At 41.8% G+C, this 26,074-nt stretch overlaps 1 protein-coding gene across 6 annotated transcripts in view; it reads right to left on the bottom strand.

The window, feature by feature from the left end:
• GHR (growth hormone receptor) overlaps positions 1-26,074 on the bottom strand; it is a 333,700-nt gene that overhangs the window by 127,484 nt on the left and 180,142 nt on the right. The window contains exon 1 of one of the 6 annotated variants that reach the window (XM_055422110.2): positions 21,737-23,593. The exons of the other annotated variants lie outside the window; for them this stretch is intronic. Coding sequence (XP_055278085.1) covers positions 21,737-21,893 — 157 coding nt within the window. The 5' untranslated portion in view covers positions 21,894-23,593. Of the gene's footprint in view, positions 1-21,736; positions 23,594-26,074 lie in introns of those variants that run through there. 6 annotated transcript variants of the gene reach the window in all.

Raw genomic sequence — 26,074 nt, 5'->3', positions numbered from 1 at the left:
CACCTTCGCCAGATGTTCACACTTATGACACCCTTTGCAACTGGAGGTGCAGGTGAAAGAATTCTGGTTAAAGAGACTATTGTGAAAGTCGGCTGAAGATGTCTGGAAAATCAGACAGATGTAAAAGAAGAGCTTGCTGACACCACTACCTCTTCTATCTCCATGCTGCGAATATGTGTGTGATGTCTGGGACTTCAGCTATCATCTGGCCTGAAAGCAGTGACAATCATGAAGGCAAAAAGTTCGTGAAGCCAAAAAGTCATCACACTAGCGGTGGGGCAGAAACCCAAGAAGAATCTGATGACACCCGTAAGCTGCCTGACCAAACCTGAGACCACTTCTAAATTTAAGTAAGCAGTAAATTCACACATGGCTTGAGCCACTGTTAATGGGATATTCTGTAAAAAAATTTTTTGATGCAAATCCAAGTCCCCCCTCTCTGCTTCTGTTTCTGGCAGAGTCTGTGTTCCACCATAACAGCTCTGGTCAAATGGCTCTTCTCCTACTGTTCTGACTCCCACCTGGGATCTAGCTCACTGTTTTCTCCACTTGCTTTTAGGCATGAGGGAAGTAGAGGCTCTCAGTTATTGCTAGCTTTGGATGTGTCACCAGGGATGGATTGATTAAACTTACGAATCTATTGTGAAGAGACACATCATTATGCTCTCTCTACTTAAACTCTTTGCATATACCATCTCTTTCTGCCCTGGATTTTAGATGATAAAATGGATTTCTGTACATACTGAGTTTTATTTTTGATTACACAATCCTGATTGAGAGTTTTAAAAATAAGCAACTTAAAATTGTCCAGAAAACATAGGGCAAGATGAGTTCTAGGCAAGTAGATTTTAGTGGAACAAACAAAGCAACTCTTTACTTTTTACACTGGGTAGAACAAGTAAAGGTAGAATTTGAGTTTCAGCAATAGACATAAGAAAAAAAAAATGCAGAATATGTAGTGAAAGTGAAGTGAAAGTCACTCAGTCGTGTCTGACTCTTTAGGACCCCACGGACTATACATTCCAAGGAATTCTCCAGGCCAGAATACTGGAGTGGGAAGCCATTCTCTTCTCCAGCAGATCTTTCTAATCCAGGGATCAAACCCACATCTCCCACATTGGAGGCAGATTCTTTACCAGCTGAGCCACAAGAGAAGCCCAAGAATACTGGAGTGGGTAGCCTATCCCTTCTCCAGGGGATCTTCCCAACCCAGGAACTGGGGTCTCCTGCATTGCAGGCAGATTCTTTACCAACTGAGCTATGAGGGAAGAATATGTAGTACTATGCCCTATTTCACCGACTCAAGGGACATGAGTTTGAGCAGCTCTGGGAGTTGGTGATGGACAGGAAAGCCTGGTGTGCTACAGTCCATGGGGTTGCAAAGAGTTGGACATGACTGAGTGACTGAACTAGCTATGCCCTATTTCATCATGTTAATAGTGTAACTTATCTCTGAAATATATATATATATATATATATATATATATTTGGTTTAGCTTGAGGATTTGAAAAAATGAGAACTGAATGTTTTGTACTTTCAGTACTGTAGTATAACCAGGGCTTTCAATCTATGACAACAATCCAAATACAAATTTGACCCATATGCATAATATATAACTGATGGTTGATTGTAAAAAAAACACTAGTTAGGGAGTTTGGAATTGACACGTACACACTATATTAAAAATGAATGACCAACAAGGGTGTACTGTATAATACAGGGAATTATGCTCTGTATTATGTGACAACATAAATGGTAAAAGAATTTGAAAAAGAATAAATACATGTATGCCTATAACTAAATCACTTTGCTGTACACCTGAGACTAACACAATGTTGATGATCAACTAAGTTGCTGTTCAGTCGCTAAGTTGCGTCTGACTCTACGATCCCATGAACTGCAGCACGCGAGGCTTCCCTGTCCTTCACTGTCTCCCAGAGTTTGCTCAAACTCATGTCCATTGTATCGATGACGCCGTCCAATCATTTCATCCTCTGTTACCCTCTTCTCCTCCTGACCTCAATCTTTCCCAGCATCAGGGTCTTTTCCAATGAGTCAGTTCTTTGCATCAGGTGGTCAAACTATGGGAGCTTCAGCTTCAGCATCAGTCCTTCTGATAAATATTCAGGACTGATTTCCTTTAGGATGGACTGGTTGGATCTCCTTGTAGTCCAAGGGACTATCAAGAGTCTTCTCTAACACCACAGTTCAAAAGCATCAATTCTTCAGCACTCAGCCTTCTTCATGGTCCAGCTCTCACATCCATACATGACTACTGGAGAAAATAATAGCTTTCACTATATGGACCTTTGTCATGAAAGTGATGTTTCTGCTTTTTAATATGCTATCTAGGGTTGCCATAGCTTTTCTTCCAAGGAGAAAGTGTCTTAATTTCATGGCTGCAGTCACTATCTGCAGTGATTTTGGAGCTGAAGAAAATAGAATTTGTCACCTCTTCCACTTTTCCCCCTTCTATTTGCTATGAAGTAGTGAAACCGGATGTCATGATCTTGGTTTTCTGATTGTTGAATTTTAAGCCAGCTTTTTCACTCTCCTCTTTCACCCTCATCAAGAGGCTCTTTAGTTCCTCTTTGCTTTCTTTCATAAGGGTGGTGTCATCTGCATATCTGAGGCTGTTGATATTTCTCCTGGCAATCTTGATTCCAGCTTGTGATTTATCCAGCCCAGCATTTTGCATGATGTACACTGCATATAAGTTAAATAAGCAGGGTAACAATATACAGCCTTGACAAACTCCTTTCTCAATTTTGAACCAGTCTGTTGCTCTCTGTCTGGTTCTAACTGTTGCTTCTTGACCTGCATACAGGTTTCTCAGGAGGCTGGAAAAGTAATCTGGCATTCCCATATCTTGAAGAAGTTTCCATAGTTTGTTGTGATCCACATAGACTAAAGTCTTTGTGTAGTCAATGAAGCAGAAGTAGATGTTTTTCTGGAATCCCCTTGATTTTTCTATGATCCAGTGGATGCTGGCAATTTGGTCTCTGGTTTCTCTGTCTTTTCTAAATCCAGCTTGTACATCTGAAAGTTCTCAGTTCATGTACTGCTGAAGTTTGACTTGAAGGATTTTGAGCATTACCTTGCTAGCATGTGAAATGAGCACAAATGTACAGTAGATTGAACATTCTTTGGCACTGTCTTTCTTTGGGACTGGAATGAAGACTGACCTTTTCCAGTCCTGTGGCCACTGATGAGTTTTCCAAATTTGCTGACATATGGAGTGCAACACTTTGACAGCATCAACTTTTAAGATTTGCAATAGATCAGCTGGAATTCCATAATCTCCACTAGTTTCATTTTTAGTAATGCTTCCTAAGGCCCACTTGACTTCACACTCTAGGATATCTGACTCTAGGTGAGTAACTACACCATTGTGATCATCAGAGTCCTTAATACATATATGTATATATATATTTTGTATAATCAACTATACTCCAATATAAAGTAAAAAGCTTAACAAATGAAAAAAACAACAAACTAGTTGAACCTTACTTAATTTTGTGATTGCTATTTGTAGTGTAAAAACTTGTATGGAAACACAAAAGACCATGAATAGCTAAAATAATCTTGAGAAGGAAGAACAGAGTTGGAGGAATCACACGCTTTGATTTCAGACTATATTACAAAGCTACAGTAATCAAAACAATATGGTACTGGCACAAAATCAGACACATAGATCAATGGAACAGTAGACAGAGCCCAGAAATAAACCCTTAAGCACTTAGGGTAAATCTACAACAAAGGAGGCAAGAAAATACAGCAGAGAAAAATAGAGTCTCTTCAATAAATGGTGCTGGGAAAACTGGACTGCTACAAGGAAAAGAGTATAATAAGAGCATTCTCTAACAGCATATACAAAAATAAATTCAAAATGGATTAAAGCCTAAATAGAAGACCAGATACTATAAAATTCCTAGAGGAAAACATATGCAGAATACTCTGATAAAAATTGCAGCAATATATTTTTTGATCTGTCTCTAAAGTAATAAAAGCAAAAAAAAAATCTCTATGTTTACCTTATCAGACTTAAAAACTTTTGCACAGCAAAGGAAACCATCAACAAAAAGACAACCTAGTATGTTGGGGGAAATATTTGCAAATGATATTACCAATAAGAGATTAATATCCAGTATCTGTAAATAGCTCATGCAGTTCAACATCAAAAAAACAAACAATCCAATTAAAAAATGGGCAGAAGACTGTTTAAGCATTTTTCCAAAGAGAAAAATGCAGATGGCCATCAGGCACATGAATAGATGCTCAATATTGCTAATCATCAGGGAAGTACAAATCAGAACCATAATGAGATACCACCTCACACCTGGCAAAATGGCTATCACCCAAAGGAACACAAATAACAAATGCTGGTCAAGATGTAGAGAAAAGGAAATCCTCGTACACTGTTGGTGGGAATGTAAATTGTTGCAGCCACTGTGGAAAACAGTATGCAGCCTTCTCAAAAAACTAAAAATAGAACAATAATATGACCAGTAATTCCACTCCTGGCTACATATCCAAAAAAATAAAAAAAACCACGCATTTGCAAAGATACATGCACCCTAATGCTCAGAACAGCATTATTTAGAATTGACAAGATATGAACGCAAGCTAAGTGTCCACCAACAGGTGAATGGATAAAGAAGGTGTGGTACACGTACACAATGGAATACTACTCAGCCAGAAAGAAGAATGAAATTTCACCATTGGCAGCAACATGACTGGACTTGGAAGGCATTACGCTAAGTTAAATACATTAAAGAAGGACAGATACTGTATGATATTACTTATATGTGGAATCTAAAATATACAACAAACTAATGAATATAACAAAAAAGAAGCAGACACAGAGAACAACTAGTGGTTGCCAGTGAAGAGAGAGGAGGAACAATATAGGAGTTGGGAAGTGGGAGGCATAAACTATTGGGTGTACGATGGAATGCACTGTGCAACATGGGGGAATATAGCCAATATTTTATAATAACTATAAATGAATTATACCATGGAGAAGGAAATGGCAACCCACTCCAGTATTCTTGCCTGAGAAATCCCATGGACAGAGGAGCCTGGCGGACCATAGATTATGGGGTTGCAAAAAGAGTCGGGCATGACTTAATGACTAAACAACAAATGGATTATAACCATAAAAAACTGTATAAACATAAAAATGAATAAAACAAAAAATATATTCATCTTTAAAACAAAAAACATTGCACTTAACTTTTTAATGAAAGACTCTAAATCAATGACATAAAAGTGTGGTTTAGTGGAGAAGGTAACAAAAACACTAACATTTGTATTGTTAAATATTTTAAAAAGAATTTCACATTGACTGATATAATTTAATAGCCACAAAACCCAGTGATATAACTAAGACTCTCATTTCTATTCCTAGATGAGAAAACCAGAGCTCACAATATTTAACAATTTGCTCATGTTCACACTGCCAGGAAATACAGATTTTCATCGTTTGATGCTGAATTCCTAACTCTTTGACTCTAGAATCAACCCAAACTGTAGTTTAGAAAGTCAATAACTTCAGTTGTAAAGCAATAAAAAAAAATTGCCTCTTTTACTTTGCCAGGAAATCTTGAAAGTAGATTGAGGGGTTGGATGTTTTCAACACTTGCAATTTTTATGAGAAAGTTACTAATAACTTCTTATCACTATCAAGCCTCTGCTATTTTAATCTTTCTATAAACCCTGTGCCTCTAATATTGCTACTATACTGAAATGAGCCTCTTCCATTTCATTTCATTTGTTTTTCCACATCTCACTCTCTTCTTTAACACTCAAGGTAACTTCTCTTTTCCATGCAGTCTTCCTGACCAACTCCTATCCACCCTGCCCCCTTTCAGTTTTCTGAATTCTGCCATCACTTACATACTCAATAGAGGAGCACTTAGCAACTTATTATGTTGCCTTACTTTGCCTTTATATGTGTATGGCTTTTCTTCCTGATTAGATTGTACACTGAGAGTAAAGATTTTTATGGCTGCATCTTTCCTAGCCCTTAGCATAATATGGACTACCTACTTGGTATGTTCAAGAAAATGCTTAGCTATTAATAAATGCCAGACTTATTTTTAAACTCTGCTTGCTTCTTTCCCTCTTTCTTTTTATAGGTTTCAAAATTTAAGACAAGAGACAGAACATTTTTGAGCTATAAATTCTATTGAAAACAACCTTTAACACATAAATTTTCATTAAAAGTTTATGAGAGGAATAAAAAGCTGAATGAAAGAAAGAATAAGAACCAGCACAACTAAAATAGTAACAGGTTCTTTAGTATTTGACATCTAAGGGCAATTATATTATGTATCTTTAATATAAAATTTCAATAAATCAGATTAGATTTTAGCAATTAATGACATTAATCCCATCAGGGATGAGAGAAGGGAAGGGAGTGGTAGGAAAATTCCACTTGCATTAACACTTCAATGAGATTTTGGAAAATAACAAACCTATGATGAATTTGGGATTCATCTGTGATTTCTTCTTTGGGACAACTGCTTCAGACCCACTTAGAAAAATATATCTATTATTGGGTTAAAATCCCTAAAATCCATTTTGCAGTAAAGTGAGTTTTTCCAAATGCCTGGATCACCAATCCTCTGAATAGATCCAAATTAAATAAAAGTAAAAAGTTGCACCAGGAATTGTACAAACCAGAGATGAAGACATTTGATTATTCCTTGTGTGGTAAACATGGTAGAGTTAGAGTTTCAGGGGAAAGAAAAGGGAAGGCATCAGAAGAAAGAAGATTCTAGTCCTTCTCAAAAAGCATTCTTTTTTGAGGTTTAAAGTAAGATATTATAAGAGTTGATTTAGATTTCTGAACACAGAATGGTCACAGTTTGATGATCTAATACTATGTGAAGATGAAACAATTTCTGTAGTGACTAAATAAGTTGCTATAGCAAAGGGGATAGAAAGTATTATGGCATCAAAACTGCTCTCTTAGGCCAGAACTTGTTTGATCCTGAATTAGTGCAAAGAACTTAGGCACAGCCTTGGGTAACATATAGGAAAGGGTCAAACCCTGTGTCTAGAGGTGGAGTTGATATTTGTCACTGTACATCTGCTGGCTGTAGGGGCCACTGTGGTGTGCTGTCCAGACCCCTTCAATGAAGGACCTATTGTTCTAGATGCTGGAGGTGCTCCAGGCCAAGAGCCTTCAGTTCTCAGCCCCTTTCAGGAACTGCCTCAGTAGCAGAGAGCTGCCTCTGCCAAGGCCAAGACCATTCCCGCATTTAGTGAGTGATCCATGTTGGGGTGGTTGGCCAGGTCATCTCAGTCCCATGGGAGACAATTATGAAGGGCCACCTCGGCTCCTGAGCTTCCGGTGGGGTCAGCTGAGGCTGTCCCTGGGCCTGTTCTGCAGCTGAACTTCCTGCCCTGCCCACCTTTGCCCCGCCTTTTGTTTGATTTGTTTGAATTTTGAAATAATTATAGATGCATAAGAAGTTGCGAAGATAGTACAGAAAGATCCTCTGTATCCTTTACCGAGGTCTTCAAGGTAGTTATATCTCACATAATTATAAGACAATATCGAACCCAGGAAATTGACACTGGTACAGAGTATATGTAGAGTTCTGTGTCATTTCTTCACATAGGAAGATTCGGGTCACCACCACTGCAGTCAAAATGGAGATTCCATCACCACAAAGGTCTTCCTGCTGCCCCGTTTTCTGCTCTGCCCACTCATGTTCCCTTTCTCGCTTTCACAGGTATTTATTGATTACGTACTCTTGGGAGGAAATATATTTATATATATAGTTATGACTGATTCACGTTGCTATATGGGAGAAACCAACACAACATTGTAAAGCAATTATCCTCCAACTTAAAAAAATTTTTATTTAAAAAAAGTGCTCTTAATAAACATGCTGTACTTCCGTGCTAGTTGGTAAAAAGCTACCAATCCAAGCTCCTGAGGGCCCCACTCCCTGAACTGCCTCCCCAGTTCCTTCCTTGGGACCTCCTGGACCTTTTTATGGTCCAGTAATTAGATGGGTCATGTCCAGCCTGCTGTTGTTCAGTCGCTCAGCTGTGTCCAGCTCTTTGCAACCCCATGGACTGCAGCACGCCAGGCCTCCCTGTCTTCACTATCTCCCAGAATCTGCTCAAACTCATGTCCATTGAGTTGGTGATGCCATCCAACCTTCTCATCCTCTGTCACTCTCTTCTCCTCCTGCCCTTAATCTTTCCCAGCATTGGGGTCTTTTCCAATGTCCAGTCTAGCACATTCATATTCTAGGATTCTGTGCTGGTGCTCAGGCCTAGTTCCTGCTGACTGGTATCTGACTGCCCATGTAATACCTGTTATTCAGTCTTAAATATGTGCTGGCCTACTGAAGCCAAGTGGGTAGCAGAAATGTCGAAAGAAGCCTGGAGCGGGTAGAGTGGGGTGACAAGCAGAGAATGTTTGCTCCATCTTACAAGGCCAGTGGTTACTTAGGCCCAGACAACTGTCTTATCCATGCAGGCTCAGACTTGTTTAATTAGTCAGAGAAAGGACAGAAGTAAGGTTTTTTTTTCTGCTAAATAATTCAAATTTTAGATGATACCCACCAATATGACTTTATAAAAATGCTGCCTGGGTGACATAAAACATCTGGCCTATGGATATCAGTTTGTGGGCTTTGTGGCAAGATCCACCTGGTCCACATGGTCCTAGGAGGCCAACCCCAGTAGGGGTTGTTTGGTAGCTTGGCTGGATTTTCTCATTTCTGCCTGATATGACATCTGTGGATATGTGGAAACACTTCAGTTTATGCCCCAACTCATATGACCTGGCTGGGATCAAGGAGTTTAACCTAAAACCCGTCTCAGAAAGGCACCGCATCCACTGAGGAATGTGCCACTGACCCAGTCTGCCTTAAATCTCATCATCTCTTTCAGAAAAGCTTCGCCCACTGTCGCAGCAGAGGTCACACATAGACAGCTCAAGAACTCAACTGTACATTTGTTTTGAACTGCAAAACTGAGTAACACAAAGCTTTGACACTGTGCCAGATACTCTGATTTCAAACGAAGATGAGCTCTCCAGATGCTCCTGCCTACACATATTCTTCATATTGCATATTCGTATCTCCACTGATGTATCTACTTTTTAAAGCTTTTCTTTCATTCTTGAGTAATTTGCCCTTAAAAAGGAAGGTTTTAAGAGGCTTCAGGCAATGTGTATTTTTTTTCCCCCAAATTCTCAGTCCAGATTTATAGGAATATATTTCTTGAAGATGACAGGTCAAAGAAAATTCTAGAATTACTGGCAGAAGTTGGGCCCAATAAATTTAAAACACAAGCATAAAGAGAGTTCCAGGGGCTTATAGCTATTTATGTGCATCAAATTGTCTTTAAAACTGAAGTAGCTGCCGTAAACAGCTACTTAAATGATGAAAGATTAATTCTCTTAACTAAAGGTATATTGTTTTTCCAATTTACCTTTTGCAGAGAAGCAGAAGAACTTTAGATATAAAGACTACTGTTTTGGCAGTGAGCAAACATTCCCAGTAAGAACAGGTTAGGGCCAAGCCCTGAGAGGAAGCCTCCAGGGGCACCCCATGGCCTGTGCACTGACTGGGGAAATTTCTTTTTTTTTTTTTTCTATATCCTCATCCACCCTTTTTATTTTCTTTATAATAGCCTAATGGGTGCGAGAGACGCTGGCTCCGGCGGCACAGACGCAGAGGGCGCAACCGACCATGTGCAGAAGCGTGGCCAAGAGGAGCTACCCCACGCCCAAGGTTAGGGCGGTGGCTGAGAGGAGCTGTCCCACGTCCAAGAGGCGGTGGCTGCTTGGGCACAGGAGGGCCTAGAGGAGCTACTCCACATTCAAGGTCAGGAAGGGCGGCCTTGAGGAGATACCCCTCATCCAAGGTAAGGTACAACAGCTGCACTTTGCTGGAGCAGCTGTGAAGAGGTACTCCACGACCAAGGTAAGTGAAACCCAAATAAGAGGGTAGGTATTGGGAGGGGGCATTAGAGGGCAGACACATTGAAATCATAATCACAAAAAACTAGTTGATCTGATCATATGGACCACAGTCCTGTCTAACTTAATGAAGCTAAGCCATGCCATGTGGGGCCATCCAAGATGGACGGGTCATGGTGGAGAGGTCTGACAGAATGTGGTCCACTGGAGAAGGGAATGGCAAACCACTTCAGTATACTTGCCTTGAGAACCCCATGAACAGTATCAAAAGGCAAAATGATAGGATAGTGAATGAGGAATTCTTTAGGTTGGTGGGTGCCCAGTATGCTACTGGAGATCAGTGGAGAAATAACTCCAGAAAGAATGAAGGGATGGAGCCAAAGCAAAACAAATACCCAGTTGTGGATGTGACTGATGCTAGAAGCAAGGTCCGATGCTGTAAAGAGCAATATTGCATAGGAACCTGGAATATTAGGTCCATGAATCAAGACAAATTGGAAGTGGTCAAACAAGAGATGGCAAGAGTGAACGTCGACATTCTAGGAATCAATGAACTAAAATGGACTGGAATGGGTGAATTTAACTCAGATGACCATTATATCTACTACTGTGGGCAGGAATCCCTTAGAAGAAATGGAGTAGCCATCATGGTCAACAAAAGAGTCCGAAATGCAGTACTTGGATGCAATCTTAAAAATGACAGAATGATTTATGTTCGTTTCCAAGGCAAACCATTCAATATTACAGTAATCCAAGTCTATGCCCCAACCAGTAATGCTGAAGAAGCCGAAGTTGAACAGTTCTATGAAGACCTACAAGACCTTTTAGAACTAACACCCAAAAAAGATGTCCTTTTCATTATAGGGGACTGGAATGCAAAAGTAGGAAGTCAAGAAACACCTGGAGTACCAGGCAAATTTGGCCTTGGAGCACGAAATGAAGTAGGGCAAAGGCTAATAGAGTTTTGCCAAGAGAACGCACTGGTCATAGCAAACACCCTCTTCCAACAACACAAGAGAAGACTCTACACATGGACATCACCAGATGGTCAACACTGAAATCAGATTGATTATATTCTTTGCAGCCAAAGATGGAGAAGCTGTATACAGTTAGCAAAAACAAGACCAGGAGCTGACTGTGGCTCAGATCATGAACTCCTTATTGCCAAATTCAGACTGAAATTGAAGAAAGTAGGGAAAACCACTAGACCATTCAGATATGACCTAAATCAAATCCCTTATGATTACACAGTGGAAGTAAGAAATAGATTTAAGGGTCTAGATCTGATAGATAGAGTGCCTGATGAACTCTGGACGGAGGTTCGTGACATTGTACAGGAGACAGGGACCAAGACCATCCCCATGGAAAAGAAATGCAAAAAAGCAAAATGGCTGTCTGAGGAGGCCTTACAAATAGCTGTGAAAAGAAGAGAAGCGAAAAGTAAAGGAGGAAAGGAAAGATATAAGCATCTGAATGCAGAGTTCCAAAGAATAGCAAGGAGAGATAAGAAAGCCTTCCTCAGCAATCAATGCAAATAGAGGAAAAAAACAGAATAGGAAAAACAAGAGATCTTTTCAAGAAAATTAGAGATATGAAGGGAACATTTCATGCAAAGATGGGCTCGATAAAGGACAGAAATGGTATGGACCTAACAGAAGCAGAAGATATTAAGAAGAGGTGGCAAGAATACACAGAAGAATTGTACAAAAAAGATCTTCACGAGCAAGATAGTCACGATGGCGTGATCACTCACCTGGAACCAGACATCTTGGAATGTGAAGTCAAGTGGGCCTTAGAGAGCATCACGACGAACAAAGCTAGCGGAGGTGATGGAATTCCAACTGAGCTATTTCAAATCCTGAAAGATGATGCTGTCAAAGTGCTGCACTCAATATGCCAGCAAATTTGGAAAACTCAGCAATGGCCACAGGACTGGAAAAGGTCAGTCTTCATTCCAATCCCAAAGAAAGGGAATGCCAAAGAATGCTCAAACTACCGCACAATTGCACTCACCTCACACGCTAGTAAAGTCATGCTCAAAATTCTCCAAGCTAGGCTTCAGCAATATGTGAATCGTGAACTTCCAGATGTTCAAGCAGGTTTTAGAAAAGGCAGAGGCACCAGAGATCAAATTGCCAACATCCGCTGGGTTATGGAGAGAGCAAGAGAGTTCCAGAAAAACATCTATTTCTGCTTCATTGACTATGCCAAGGCCTTTGACTGTGTGGATCACAATAAACTGTGGAAAATTCTGAAAGAGATGGGAATACCAGACCACCTGACCTGCCTCTTGAGAAACCTGTATGCAGGTCAGGAAGCAACAGTTAGAACTGGACATGGAACAACAGACTGGTCCCAAATAGGAAAAGGAGTACGTCAAGATTGTATATTGTCACCCTGATTATTTAACTTATATGCAGAGTACATCATGAGGAACACTGGGCTGGAAGAAGCACAAGCTGGAATCAAGATTGCTAGGAGAAATATCAGTAACCTCAGATATGCAGATGACACCACGCTTATGGCAGAAAGTGAAGAGGAACTCAAAAGCCTCTTGATGAAAGTGAAAGAGGAGAGTGAAAAGGTTGGCTTGAAGCTCAACATTCAGAATACAAAGATCATGGCATCTGGTCCCATCACTTCTTGGGAAATAGATGGGGAAACAGTGGAAACCGTGTCAGACTTTATTTTTTTGGGCTCCAAAATCACTGCGGATGCTGATTGCAGCCATGAAATTAAAAGACACTTGCTCCTTGGAAGGAAAGTTATGACCAGCCTAGATAGCATATTAAAGAGCAGAGACATTACTTTGCCAACCAAGGTCCGTCTAGTCAAGGCTATGGTTTTTCCCGTGGTCATGTATGGATGTGAGAGTTGGATTGTGAAGAAAGCTGAGTGCCAAAGAATTGATGCTTTTGAACTGTGGTGCTGGAGAAGACTCTTGAGAGTCCCTTGGACTGCAAGAAGATCCAACCAGTCCATTCTAAGGGAGATCAATCCTGGGTGTTCATTGGAAGGACTGATGCTAAAGCTGAAACTCCAATATTTTGGCCACCTCATGTGACGAGTTGACTCACTGGAAAAGACTCTGATGCTGGGAGCGATTGGGGGTAGGAGGAGACGGGGATGACAGAGAATGAGGTGGCTGGATGGCATCACCGACTCGATGGACATGAGTTTGAGTGAACTCCAGGAGTTGGTGATGGACAGGGAGGCCTGGCATGCTGTGGTTCATGGGATCGCAAAGAGTCAGACACGACTGAGCGACTGAACTGAACTGAACTGAATGGGTGTGAAGTAGTATCTCATTATAGATGTTTTAAAAGTCTTTTAAAAATAGTGTTCAGTTGTGGCTGCACTGGCTCTTAGTTATGGCACATGGGATCATCCCTTGTGGCACTCAGCCTTCTAGTTGCGGCACGTGGGCTCCAGAGTGCGTGGGCTCCAGAGTGTGTGGGCTCTGTATTTTGAGGAATGTGGGCTTAGTTCCCCTACGGTATGTGGGACCTTAGTTCCCTGACCAGGGATTGAACCCATGTCCCCTGCATTGGCAGGTGGATCTTAAACCACTGGATCATGGAGGAAATCCCTCATTGTAGTTTTGATTTGCAGACTCTTGAGAGTCCCTTGGACTGCAAGGAGATCCAACCAGTCCATTCTAAAGGAGATCAATCCTGGGTGTTCATTGGAAGGACTGATGCTAAAGGTGAAACTCCAATACTTTGGCCACCTCATGCGACGAGTTGACTCACTGGAAAAGAGTCTGATGCTGGGAGGGATTGGGGGCGGGAGAAGAAGGGGATGACAGAGAGTGAGATGGCTGGATGGCATCACCGACTCTGTGGACATGAGTTTGAGTGAAGTCCGGGAGTTGGTGATGGACAGGGAGGCCTGGCGTGCTGTGATTCATGGGGTCGCAAAGAGTCGGACACGACTGAGCGACTGAACTGAACTGATGAGTGATGTTGAACAAGCTGTCAATGTACATACTGACCACTCATACATCTTTTTCAGAGGAATGTCTGTTCAAAAGCTTTGCCCATTTTCGTTTTTTTAATTTTTAAAAAATTTTTAATTTTTAAATTTTAATTGGAGGCTAGTTACTTTACAATATTGTATTGGTTTTGCCATACATCGACATGAATCTGTCCCGGGTGTACATGTGTTCCCCATCTTGAACCCCCTTCCCACCTCCCTCCCCATCCCATCCCTCTGGGTCATCCCAGTGCACCAGCCCCAAGCATCCTGTATCATGCATCGAACCTGGACTGGCGATTCGTTTCATATACGATAATATACATGTTTCAATGCCATTCTCCCAAATCATCCACCCTCGCCCTCTCCCACAGAGTCCAAAAGACTGTTCTATACATCTGTGTCTCTTTTGCTGTCTCATATACAGGGTCATCGTTACCATCTTTCTAAATTCCATATATATGCGTTAGTATACTGTGTTGGTGTTTTTCTTTCTGGCTTACTTCACTCTGTATAATAGGCTCCAGTTTCATCCACCTCATTAGAACTGATTCAAATGCATTCTTTTTAATGGCTGAGTAATACTCCATTGTGTATATGTACCAAAGCTTTCTTATCCATTCGTCTGCAGATGGACATCTAGGTTGCTTCCGTGTCCTCGCTATTATAAACAGTGCTGCAATGAACATTGGGGTACATGTGTCTCTTTCAATTCTGGTTTCCTCGGTGTGTATGCCCAGGAGTGGGATTGCTGGGTCGTATGGCAGTTCTATTTCCAGTTTTTTGAGGAATCTCCACACTGTTCTCCATAGTGGCTGTACTAGTTTGCATTCCCACCAATAGTGTAAGAGGATTCCCTTTTCTCCACACCCTCTCCAGCATTTATTGCTTGTAGACTTTTGGATAGCAGCCATTCTGACTGGTGTGAAATGGTATCTCATTGTGGTTTTGATTTGCATTTCTCTGATAATGAGTGATGTTGAGCATCTTTTCATGTGTTTGTTAGCCATCTGTATGTCTTCTTTGGAGAAATGTCTGTTTAGTTCTTTGGCCCATTTTTTGATTGGGTCGCTTATTTTTCTGGAATTGAGCTGCATGAGCTGCTTGTACATTTTTGAGATTAACTCTTTGTCAGTTGCTTCATTTGCTATTATTTTCTCCCATTCTGAAGGCTGTCTTTTCACCTTGCTTATAGTTTCCTTTGCTGTGCAGAAGCTTTTAATTTTAATTAGGTCCCATTTGTTTATTTTTGCTTTTATTTCCAATATTCTGGGAGGTGGGTGATGGAGGATCCTGCTGTTGACTGGGGAAATTTCAACCAGGATCCCCGAGTAATGGGTGGTACTCCCAAGGGTGTTCCCAGACTTCTTCCAAAAACGTACGTATATTGAATCACTTTGCTGTACCCTTCACACTAATACAACATTGTAAGTAAACTATATTTCAACATAAAAACAAAAATTATACTAAAAATAACCCCCTCCCATCACAAATCTGATTCTTTTCAGTTCCCTGCTTATTCTAAAGTCATCCTATTACTAAAAGGAAAACATTTTGAACTCTTCAGCAAGACAGAAAAATGCCCCTGACAACCTGGTCCTGAACCCCTCCCCACTCTTATCTCTTCTTGCTCGCTGGGTGAGAGCACTCTGGGGCCTCTTATAGTTCCAACTGTTCTGCTTCATGACTTCACCACCCTTAAAGGCCCATGCCCTACTACCATCGCCTTGGGGATTTGAATGTCAACATATTTGAACTTATTAGAATATATTTGCATTTGAATTTGGGGGGCACACAAACATTCAGACCACAGCAGCTCCCTGTCCAGGTACCCATGTAGGCACCTGGGCAATACAGAAACATTCTATTAGGCTTCGTATTCCTACCCTTTGTGTGCCTAGTTTCCTCTGCCAAGAATACCCACTCTACCATCTTTCCCTCCGACTTCCGTGATCAGTCTTCTCTAGTCACCATGAAAGACAATTCAAATATTCCTTTCTTCACGTTTCTCTGACCCATTTCAGAGCTATACTGATTTCTCCTTTATTTCTGCATTCTGTCTATCTAATACTCAAATCCCTCAGGAAAAACCTGTTACTCAGGTTGTTTTGAATTTCTTGGTGGAGTCCTCAGTGAATGTGTCACTGGGTTTCCCACTTAGTACTGGACATGGCAGGACTTCCTAGGTGGCTCCCTGGTGAAGAACTTGCCTGCTAATGCAGGTGACACTGGAGATGTGGATTCGATCCTTAGGTTGGGAGGATCCCCTGCAGGAGGGCATGGCAACCCACTCCAGGATTCTTGCCTGGAAAATTCAATGGACAGAGGAGCCTGGTGGGTTACAGTCCATGGGGTCACAAAGAGCCAGACATGACTGAGCATGCATGCAGTGGATATGGCAGGGGGGCAGAGCAATCATTCCAATATCTCCTAACATCATCACTCTGCTCTCAGGGCCTCCCAGCAAACGTATAAAACTGCACCATCCAGTACCCATAATTGAAACTGACTGTCAACCATGGATACCAGGACCTGAAGCTAAGTAAGTAATTCAAGACAATCCACTCTTCCTTCAGAATGTTTCCTGGGCCATTGGAAGAGACCCGGGAGCAACGGTGCAAGGCCTAGTTATTATTCTTTCCCTGATCCAGCACTGGAGCCACCTTTCCTGTGCCAACCAGTGTTGGCACCCTTCCTGGCAGAACAAAGTACTTCTTTCAGATTGTTCTCACCGAGTGGAGTGCTGGAATCAGCTTTTACCAGTTCATGGGGGTGAGTTGGTGGTCACATTTTTAGGAATTGTGTGAGCTAGTTATTAAACATAGGCATTATTGAAAATTAAATGATATCACCTTAAAATTAAATGCATTATATTAAAAATGCATTATATTATATTGATTATATTTGTAATCAAGACAAACCTCATCACTTCACAATTATTTCATTACATTTCATTACTCTCTGTGATCTTGAGGTTATTTATGTCTATTGAATCTGTCTGGTGGAAATACTACATAACAGTAGACTACTGTGCCTTTCTTCCCAATGCTACTTTCTGTTACCCTGGTAGCTTGAAATTGGCCATGAGGGGGGTGGTATTTACACCACAGAAATCAGCAAATACTGTAGTTCACTGCTTCCCTTCTCCCTATCACCAAAAGCAGTTGCTCAACATTTAATAGCACTGCACTGCACACAGTCCTTGCCAATCCACCTTAATGGAACCCAACCAACAGGCTGGAGTGGTCACCCTTTTCTAACCATCCTCCATAGTGTCCCATGGCTATGTTGCTGATCAGCCTCCCAAGTCTTACAAGTTGGAGTGAACAGGTCACTGGCGGTGTAGAGCACAATGCTTAAGGGCTGCACTTTCAATCATGTTGGTGAACTGAGAGTTAAGGACTCATTTTCTCAAGACTGATCTTCCTACAAGAAGGCCTCCAAGAAAAGGAATTGGCTTCCTGCAAAGCTCTGCAACAGTTCTTACCCAATGTTTATGGCAGTCAATTCTATTCATCCTAAAGGTCTGGAACTCAGACACTTGATCATGCCAGGAGAGAGGCCAATGCTCCCTGCAACCACAAACACTAAGCTGGCAGGATTAGGCTGGAGCCAAGGTTCTGACATATATGTCTACTGTACCCTGGCTCCTGATCACACCAGGGGAGGAGCTAATACTTTGCTCATCAGGTGACTTAAAGATCCCACAGTCCAAGGGCCCTGCAAGAAGGTTTATGTGCTTCCCTGGAATGTGAAATGGCAATCCAGGAATTACACATCTGCTTCTGCTGCTGTCTCTGCTCCCCCAGGACTTCAGCTCCAGTCTTTGTGCTGAGAATCCTATTTTTCTTTATTTATTAGACCCTTTCAGAGCGATTTAAACATATTTCACTTTATCTATTTATTTACCTGATTCATTTTCCTTGGAGGCAGGGACCCATTTCATTCATCTAAGAACATTTATGAGGCACCTACTCTGGGCTAAATACCATGGTAGGCTCTGTACGTGGTGATCAATCAAGCAGACCTCGTGAGAAGTCAGTAATAGTGAATTCTATTCAGACTTAATTTTCTTCGGCTCTAAAATCACTGCAGATAGTGACTGCAGCCATGAAATTAAAAGACACTTTTTCCTTGGAAGAAAAGCTGTGACAGACCTAGACAGCATACTAAAAAAGCAGAGATATTACTTTGCTAACAAAGGTCCATATAGTTAAAACTATGCTTTTTCCAGTAGTCACGTATGGATGTGAGAGTTGGACCATAAAGAAGGCTTAGCGCTGAAGAACTGATGCTTTTGAAATGTGGAGATTTCAAAATGCTGGAGAAGATCTGAGAGTCCCTTGGACTACAACGAGAGCAAACCAGTCAATCCTAAAGGAAATTAACCCTGAATATTCATCGGAAAGACTGATGCTGAAGCTGAAGCTCTAACACTTTAACCACCTAAAGAGCTGACTCATTGGAGAAGACCCTGATGCTGGGAAAGATTGAAGGCAGGAGAATGGGGTGACAGAGGATGAGATGGTTGGATGGTATCACTGACTCAATAGACATGACTTTGAGCAAGCTCCAGGAGGTGGTGAAGGACAGGGAAGCCTGGCGTGCTATAGTCCACAGGGTCTCAAAGAGTCAGACACAACTCAGCTATTGAACAACAACTAGGTGACAAAAGCTCACTGCAATGCAATGATTCTTCTTTGTGCTCTCACCCATTTCTTCCTTATTTGGGTTTAGCTAACCCTAGTTCTGGAGAAGGAAACGGCAACCCACTCCAGTGTTCTTGCCTGGAGAATCCCAGGGATGGGGGAGCCTGGTGGGCTGCTGTCTATGGGGTCGAACAGAGTTGGACACGACTGATGCGACTGAGCAGCAGCAGCCCCAGTTCTGTGTGTGTGTGTGTGTGTATGAATTTTCTCTTGATTGGCCTCTTAGCCTTTCATTCTCTACCTTCTTATTTATTTTAGAAACTGAGCAAAGCTAGCCTAGATAAATGATCCCTTGGTCTAGGCTTCTCTTTATTGCCTCATGCCCTTCCCATTCTTAAGTTTCAAAACTCTGCTTCAGAAACCAGCAGCTAAACTCCCAAGTAAGAAAATCTGTCGCTGTTCCAGAGCCTCAAGAATGGTTATCAGTCTACTCAACTCAGAAGAGGAAGCGAGGATTGGATCAGGTCTCTGAAATCACCTTCTATTTCCAGCAAAGGGAATTCCCCCACAAGTGGAAAATGTGTGTGACCTCTCTCAGGGCCTCTTTAAATTCCAGGCCCAGGCAATGCAGTCCAGCTCCTGGCCTTCAGAAATACCCTCAGCAGGGCTGCTCCTTTGGTGGTCCTTAAGCACAGGTGGCCTCCTTAGGAAGTAGCTCTACCAAGATCAAGTCCAGGATTCAATTAGGGCAGAATGACTGAAGTAACAGTGCCTCAGACTTCTTCAGCTGCCCAGTGCTCGGCACCTTGAATATAGGCAAGGCCCCATATATATATATATCCATATAGATATAGAATGTTCACCAAATCAGTTGAATCCATTTGTTTATGCAAAAATAGTTACTTTGACATCAATGTTGATACGCAAGAGCTAAGAGACAGCTTCCCTTGGCTTAACCCTGCATCCTAAGGAAAACAGAGATTGTCATACTGAGTGAAGCTAGAGAAAGACAAATATACAATATCACATATACGTGGAATCTAGAAAATGGTACAAATGAACTTATTAAACAAAACAGAAAGAGAGTCACAGAAGTAGGAAACAAATGTTTAGCAAGGGGGAACTGGGGGAGGGATAAATTAGGAGATTGGGATTGACATATGCACACTGCTGCTGCTGTTGCTGCTATCGGTTGTGTTGGACTCTGTGCGACCCCATAGACGGCAGCCCACCAGGCTCCCCTGTCCCTGGGATTCTCAAGGCAAGAACACTGTATGTGAAATAAATAATAATAACCTACTATACAGCAAGGGCTTCCCTGATAGCTCAGTTGGTAAAGAATCTGCCTGAAATGCAGAAGACCCTGGTTCAACTCCTGAGTTGGGAAGATCCGCTAGAGAAGGAATAGGCTACTCACTCCAGTATTCTTGGGCTTCCCTTGTGGCTCAGTTGGTAAAGAATTCTCCTGCAATGCGGAAGACCTAGGTTTGATCCCTGGGTTGAGAAGATCCTCTGGAGAAGGGAAAGGCTACCCACTCCAGTATTCTGACCTGGAGAATTCCTTGGACTGTGTACTCCATGGGGTTGCAGGAGTTGGACACTACTGAGAGACTTTCACTGTGTAGCAAAGGGAATTCTATTCAGTAATTGGTAATGACTTATATGAGAAAAGAATCTGAAAAAGAATGGATACATGAACCTGTATAACTGATTTACTTTGCTGTACAGCAGAAACTAACACAACATTGTAAATCAACTATACTCTAATAAAAATTAAAAAGCAAAATAAAACAAAACCCCAAACTGTATCAGTTCATTAAATAAATTTTACACAAAGCACATTGCTAGATGCTATGTAGACTGATGAGATATGGCACCTGGCACCAGGCATTTCACATCCAAGGAAATGACATGAAATCACACAGCTGAAAATTTAAGTTCAATATTAATTTCTAAAAATGTCTTGACAGTATCTACTGCTTTGCAACAATAAACAGTGTTTGGATAATTAAACAGCATTTTCACAAGAATGATGTCTCCATCATTCTCTGCTTCTAAACTATATGTTTATAACAGAACTGTAAGGGTAGAGCCCAGATTTTCCACTTGGAAACTGCTTTGTCTTCATGGAGAATCTTCGAAATAATTTTCTTTGGGATTGTTGGCTTCTAGAGGGCAACTGGGCTTCCTAGGTGGTTCAGTGGTAAAGAATCTGCTTGCCAATACAGGAGACCCAGGTTTGATCCCTGGGTCAGGAAGATCTCCTGGAGAAGGGAATGGTTCCCCACTCCAGTATTCCTGCCTGGAGAATTTCATGGACAGAGGAGCCTGGCGGGCTATAGTTCATGGGGGTGCAGAGAGTCAGACATGATTGAGTGACTAAAACAGCAAAAACAGAGGGCAAGTATTGCCCTTTTCTAACTAAACAGACTAAGCTATCTCTCTTTATCAATTCGTCTACCTGGCATTCTGTTCTGTTCCGTTCCGTCGCTCAGTCGTGTCCGACTCTATGAGACCCCATGGACTGTAGCCTACCAGGCTTCTCCGTCCATGGGATTCTCCAGGCAAGAATACTGGAGTGGGTTACCGTTTCCTTCTCCAGGGGATCTTCCCGACCCAGGGATCGAACCCGGGTCTCCCTCAATGGAGGCAGACGCTTTAACCTCTGAGCCACCAGGGCATTACTTCATATTATTTGGTTAACAGAAGTTTTCTGAAGTTTAACAAATCTACAGGTAAGGATATCAAGGGATATTTTCAGGTTAATTGGAGACTTGGTTTAACAACCTGAAATAAACTAGTAGTCAATACAATACCTCTTTAATTTTCACTGATTTTCAATAAACTCTGGCAAAGAAGTAAAGATGCTTTCAAAGACATAACTGAACTATGTATCTTTAAGAAAACATGGCATAAATTATTTTATGATTTTTTCATGGGCCATCAGTTTGGGGCACATGTAAATAGGTTTTTAGGTGGAAGTTCCAAAGTCTAGAGCTCTTTTGGGAGGGTGGGCCTGTTAGGAATGCAGAGGGATGCTCTGGCGGCAGGCAAAGTGTGGTGGGGGCGGGGGGTGGGTGTGGTGGGTAGGAAACAAGAGAGAGGTGGGGTCTCAGAGAGAGAGAGCTGTGGAAGATTTACATGCTGAAACAACCTTACCAACTGCACAGTTCTCCCTGGTGAGCACATCTGAGATTTTGCAATGGTCTTGACATGGTTTCTCACCCGGGGGAAGATGGCGGACACTGGAGGATGGTGGGAAGTAACAGTTCTCAAGGCCCATCCTCCCTCCCTTCAGCTGCAGCCACAAGTACATCTAGTGGTGATGAGAGGGAAACAATTCAAAAGCCGAAGATCCTACCCGCTGGTTCTGGAGGAGAAAACTAGTCTAGGAAACAGCAGAACACGGTCCATGAGAGCAATCTGCCTCCAATGGGGTCAAAAGTTCACTTCCTGACCGGAGTTGCTGCCACTCCTTTGACCTAACTCGGAAGGTCTGCTCTGTTTCTGGGCATCCCAAGTGCTGTCAACAGCTTGCACAGCTCCTATAGACAACCTCTGACGGCGTTACAGCTGTTTTCTTGCTTGCCAATTCCCTTAAACTTGCAAGGTTCTCTATTCTTTCAAATCAGGGCTGGAAGCTATAGCTAATGTGGATGCTTCAGGCCAAGTGTTTCTCATTTTGATTGCAGAACTGTACATTTGCCTAATGCGGAATGCATCCACACAGAGTTCCCTTTTAGAGCTTGTGAGGTGGGTGGCCAAAGGGGAGTTCTCTTCCACTCAGATTTTACTGTGCTTACTGAAAAACAAGTTGCTAGGCTTACAGCACGGAAATCTGCCATGGTCTCTGCAACACACACACAGCTGTCTAAGGAAATCCAATGGGGCAGGCAAGGAGTCGTTTCACTCCCATACTCCTTGAGAAAAGTCTTGCCAGTTCTAGGCACACATACGGGGTTTCTGATCCTATAAACCCATGAGAAGTCAGTGGGTGGAATGTCAATGCATGTACTTACTGTTATGAGCAACACTCCTTCTTAATATCAAGATTACCTACTTTTAATGCTGGTGTATAGTTGCGTTTCCCACAGCAGAGTTTAAGTAGCAAAACCCAGGGATAATTGGTTTTAACAGAAAACTTCTTGGCATTCTGTTGCTGGTTTGCAATCTGAATATGTGGCAAAATCTGATGCTCTGTGGTTGCTTTCAGGGGGACAGAAGGCCTCGAATATTGAATTTGTGTTTCCATTTCCCTGATCACATCTCTATCGCACTGCCAACACAGCAGTCTCCCCCACACTATAAAACATGCAAAGGAAGGAAAACAATGAAAAAGCATCATATTTAGTAGCTGAGCAGAAAACTCTAGTTTTAGAAACTTTCCTCACAGAAACATCTCTCCTTCCTTTCGGACTCTAATCTTAAGCTTTTTAAATGGTGACAGACTCTTTGGGGATCTTTCTTTTTTATTATTTTGAAGCATTAGGTGTTAAAATAGAAGTTGTCTACGGCTTATCACTTTAAGTGCTTGGCTGTGTGTTCAGAAAAGCATCAGATCAGATCAGATCAGATCAGTCGCTCAGTCATGTCCGACTCTCCACGACCCCATGAATCACAGCACGCCAGGCCTCCCTGTCCATCACCAACTCCCGGAGCCCACTCAAACTCATGTCCACAGAGTCGGTGATGCCATCCAGCCATCTCATTCTCCGTCGTCCCCTTCTCCTCCCGCCCCCAACCTTTCCCAGCATCAGAGTCTTTTCCAGTGAGTCAACTCGTCGCGTGAGGTGGCCAAAGTATTGCAGTTTCAGCTTTAGCATCAGTCATTCCAATGAACACCCAGGATTGATCTCCTTTAGAATGGACTGGTTGGATCTCCTTGCAGTATAAGGGACTCTCAAGAGTCTTCTCCAACACCACAGTTCAAAAGCATCGATTCTTCGGCGATCGGCTTTCTTCACAGTCCAACTCTCACATCCATACACGACCACGGGAAAAACCATTGCCTTGACTAGACGGACCTTGGTTGGCAAAGTAATGTCTCTGCTTTTTAATAACTTGATCTTTGTTTTCTGAATGTTGAGCTTCAAGCCAACCTTTTCACTCTCCTCTTTCACTTTCATCAAGAGGCTTTTGAGTTCCTCTTCACTTTCTGCCATAAGGGTAGTGTCATCTGCATATCTGAGGTTATTGATATTTCTCCCAGCAATCTTGATTCCAGCTTGTGCTTCTTCCAGCCCAGCGTTCCTCATGATGTACTCTGCATATAAGTTAAATAAGCAAGGTGACAATATACAACCTTGACGTACACCTTTTCCTATTTGGAACCAGTCTGTTGTTCCATGTCCAGTTCTAACTGTTGCTTCCTGACCTGCATACAGGTTTCTCAAGAGGCAGGTCAGGTGTAAAGCATAACCAGCTGTAATTGAAGGCAGAGAATAATTGTTTCTCATTTATTCTCACCTCTTTGTGTGCTTCCCTCACCCTTCTCAGGGAAACTGGGATGATGCCAGGCATGCAGCAGGCTCTCAATAAACACTGACAAATGAATGAGTGAAATAATAAGTTACTGCTGCCTTTCCCTCTCCCAACTTGCCATTGACCTCCTGCTGACCTCTAGGGGCCCAGAGCCATTCACCTCTGGCTGACTCTGAATTTCTCACCACTATCCCTCTCTACCTGAACTTAATGATCTTGGGTTTCATGGCATCTTGCCAAGTATTGGTACAAATCTGATAATTTGCTATGTTTAGATTATAATTTGTGGACTTGTTACCTATTCCAGGAATAATAATTCAAAGGCCTCATCTCCACCTTAAATTATACCTCATGCATAGGTAGACTCTTAGTCCTCTCATAGGTAGTACAAATGACCTTAAAATAGTCAGGATGCACTGAAAGAGTGAAATTAATATTAAAAGAAGTATACAAGTACACATATATGTGTGTATATCTATGTGTGTGTATATATATATATATAATACATATATATGTGTATACACACAGAGAAAGAGAGACAGGGAGACTATAGACCATTTTTTTAAAAAGCTGATGCAATAATTGATAGTTTAGAACTTTTACACTTATAAGGTAAAGCTCTAAATTGAGATATTTAGTCTCTTCTCACAAAACTATAAACTACTATGAAAACAATAAGAACAGATAACTCAGAAAGGAAGAGAGCAAAGGGAAACTTTTATAGAATTTTCCTTTTCTCAGCGAAGGGTAGTAACATGAAGACTGGAGTGTACCAAATAAACGAAGTTAATAAAACTGAAGTCTAAAGCCAATGAACAATAAGCATAATCCCAAAGCTAATGATGAGTTCATTTCTGAGGATCTTCAGAGGGAAAAAAAAAAGCTTGAATAAGTTAAAAGGGCACATTCTTAATCTATACCTTTAGCTTCAATCCCCAGAAACATGCTAGAATGAATTGTTGGTTTCTGATTATCCAGAAAGGAAACCATGGGTCACTTGGAACCAGCATGGATTCATTAAGAACAAATCATTATTGGAAATGCACTTCATTTCCCTTCATGAAAGGATTATCTGGCTGTTTAGAAGAGTGTTGTTCATCAAATGTTTCTCAATTTCAGTGAGGCAAGGGACATAGTCTCTCATGACATGCTGTAGGTAAAAGCTATTCCTGTTTTCTGAATAATTATAAATGAATTCATAGATGGTTAAACAAATGACCCAAGAAGTGAATTACAGAATTCTAAACAGCCTGGGTCATGATCTTCAAGGGCAGGTTGCAAGGTTTTGAATTTGGTTTTGCTATAAAGGCTTTGGTAGAAGAGCTCCCACAAAGTGGGGACATGCATATGGATTTATCAAGTCCATAGATGAAAAATAATTGGTAATTCTGTTCTGGAGGGAAAAGAAGGACAGGGTTTCCAATCTAACAGATCTCATTAGATTCAACTAACGGACTGAAATGAACTAAAATTCTCCAAAATTATTTGGAGAAAAGGTCAAGTTCCCAGTTTGCAATTCTCTTGCAAAAGTACCCCTTTAACAGCCTGCATCACTGCCTGACATCTCACTGGCAAAGCCTGTGCTCAAACTTCCCTGACTCCTTGGAAGCTGCATCAGTAGGATCTGACTCCAAGCATCATTTTGATTTAAAAAATGAGATTCAAAGCAGACACCAAATTATCATGATTTTAAACAATACACACTTGAACACTGAAAACCTTACTCTCTCTAACTCAGTCCTCTCTGGCAAAGACAGATATCCATGCAAAGAGAGAAGACAAGTGCATTCATATCTTAGAAGATTGTCCCTGAGCCAGTGGGTTACGCTCCTGGGAGATAAAACTCACAGTCAGGGGTAGACATATAACCACAAGGTATGGTGGTGACGGAGGTGGGGAAGGGTGGGAGGAAGAGGTGACGGTGGACAGAGAACACGGTCCAGCCCCAGGGAAAGGCATGTGGCCCCATTTGTCTAAGCATCTCATCTTGTTCTTTAATTAGCTGTGGTCTTCCTG

Source organism: Moschus berezovskii, chromosome 18 (genome assembly GCF_049115385.1).
Source record: "Moschus berezovskii isolate FMDL1 chromosome 18, NW_MosBer_1.0, whole genome shotgun sequence".
NCBI lineage: Eukaryota > Metazoa > Chordata > Mammalia > Artiodactyla > Moschidae > Moschus > Moschus berezovskii.
Note: the sequence above shows the minus strand (reverse complement) of the source record. Positions and strands in the feature narration are given on the sequence as shown.